Source organism: Helianthus annuus, chromosome 3 (assembly GCF_002127325.2).
Source record: "Helianthus annuus cultivar XRQ/B chromosome 3, HanXRQr2.0-SUNRISE, whole genome shotgun sequence".
Lineage (NCBI taxonomy): Eukaryota > Viridiplantae > Streptophyta > Magnoliopsida > Asterales > Asteraceae > Helianthus > Helianthus annuus.
Window position 1 is genome coordinate 14,785,287 of NC_035435.2, and position 1,902 is coordinate 14,787,188.

General features: G+C 34.7%; 1 protein-coding gene across 1 annotated transcript; it reads right to left on the minus strand.

The window, feature by feature from the left end:
• Positions 1-732: 732 nt before the first annotated feature.
• LOC110923883 lies at positions 733-1,902 on the minus strand. The gene has a single exon (XM_022167938.1). The coding sequence runs from the start codon at positions 1,900-1,902 to the stop codon at positions 733-735; it is 1,170 nt and encodes a 389-aa protein (XP_022023630.1).

Below are 1,902 nucleotides of genomic sequence, written 5' to 3' on the forward strand. Positions count from 1 at the left end.
CACATGATGGTTCTGAAATTATAAGGTTAGAGTTTTTTGGTACCCAGACTTGCTTGGGTACTTTTTCTGATGAAACTTTAAACAGATTATCTTCTTTTGATGAACTTTCATTAGAATACCTGTTACATATAGAGCCATGAACAGATTTTTCAATTTTTGTTTGGAGATGGTGTTGAACCAGCTTCAGAATGTCAACACATATACAAGTTTCTTTATCAGAATTTTCTGATTTCTCTACTTGTGATGGAATTTTTGGATAATTTTGAAGTTTTGAGTGAACCACTTCTGGAGTTTTTGAAAACTTTTGTTTGGATTCACTCCCCTTTTCTTTTAAGTTGATTTTTGAGATTTCAAAAGAGTTCTCAGAACGTGTTGATCTGCATGATTCTAAATCAGATTCTGATGTCAATTTATCAGAAATCAAATCTGATGTGTTGCCTTCACAAATGTGGTGGGTTTAATTACATTTGTTTTTACATACCCTAAAACTTCACCTCTGTTCTTAGGTGTGGTTTCAATAAAGTTAATGAATTCCTTTGCCTATTGAAAACCCTTTACATTTATTTCTTTGTCATGAATTTTCTTGTATAAATCTTTCCTTTCTTTTTCATAAAATTCAATTTTTGTGTTGTGATCCAAGCTCTCTTCGGTTAGTAACTGGTTTCCGATTATAACTTTATTCAGGGTTCTTTACAACTCATCAGATTTTTTTCTTTCTGATTTCTGTTTTTCTTACAGATTTAGAAAACCTGACATAAGTTTGTTTAATTTGTGTTCAAGGTCAAGATTATCTAAATTTATCTTTTGTTCTGATGTTTCAGGTTGTTCACCAAAAAGTGCCATGAGACAGAAATTTGCCATCTCTTCTTCTTCATCAGAAGAGTCATCTGACAGCCATGTATCTGTCCCAGCTATCAAACTGACCTTTTGTTGCTTCTTGTCTTCTTCCAGCTTCTTCTCATAGTATGCAACATCCTTCAGTTTCTTATTTTTGCACTCTGATGCATAGTGACCCTTTTGTTTACATTTGTAACACATAACTTCTGCTTTTTCTTTATCCCTTGATCTTCCTTCCATCCTTCCTTTATCACTTTTCTGGTACCTTTGACCACCTCCCCTTAACCTCTGCTTAAAAGTTTTAGTGAGCAATGCAATTGCTTCAGCAAAAGCAGAAAAATCTGATGATGTATCAGAATTTTCAATATTTTGGCAGTTTGAGGTTTGTGGATCACAGATGGGTGTTCTTTGTGAATTTGAGATTAAAGCTAAAGATCCCCCTGTTTCATTTGATTCTTTATATATTTCTTCTTCTCTAGGGACAAGAATGCTATATAAGTCATGAAGACTCATATTGCCTGGTTCTAAAGTGGAGGACAAAGTCATGGTTAGACTCCTCCATTCCCTAGGCAAAGCATCCAAGAATTTTATATTCCTTTCATCATTTGATTTTACAATCCCAAATTTCTTCAGCTTATTTAAAAGTTTTGCAAATCTATAGTAGGTTTCACAAAGTTTTTCATTTGGTAAACTCTTAAATCTCTCATAAAGGGAAACACAATTTGTTCTTTTGTTCATTTTCATCATTTCCCCTCCTTCACAAAGATTTTCTAACTGATCCCATATCTCTTTAGCTGATGCACATGCATCCACTTGAGAGAATATGTAATTGGGAAGTGCCATTATCAAAAGTGATTTGGCCCTTTCATCTGTAGCCACCAGTTCCTTGTCTTCTTGGCTCCAATGACTTTCACTTTTGGGAGCCAAGGAGGCAGGGACTACTAGTGATTGATCAGTTACTGGAATAGCTGGTATTTCAGTTGTTGGTACATATGGACCCCTTTCAATGGATTGAAACAGAGTTCGGTCATGTCGATTAAGAAGTTGACCATCCTGATTTTCCAT

What these genes read in the sequence shown, in the direction of transcription:
- LOC110923883 (XM_022167938.1), bottom strand. Translation starts at nt 1,902, where the DNA reads ATGGAAAATCAGGATGGTCAACTTCTTAATCGACATGACCGAACTCTG.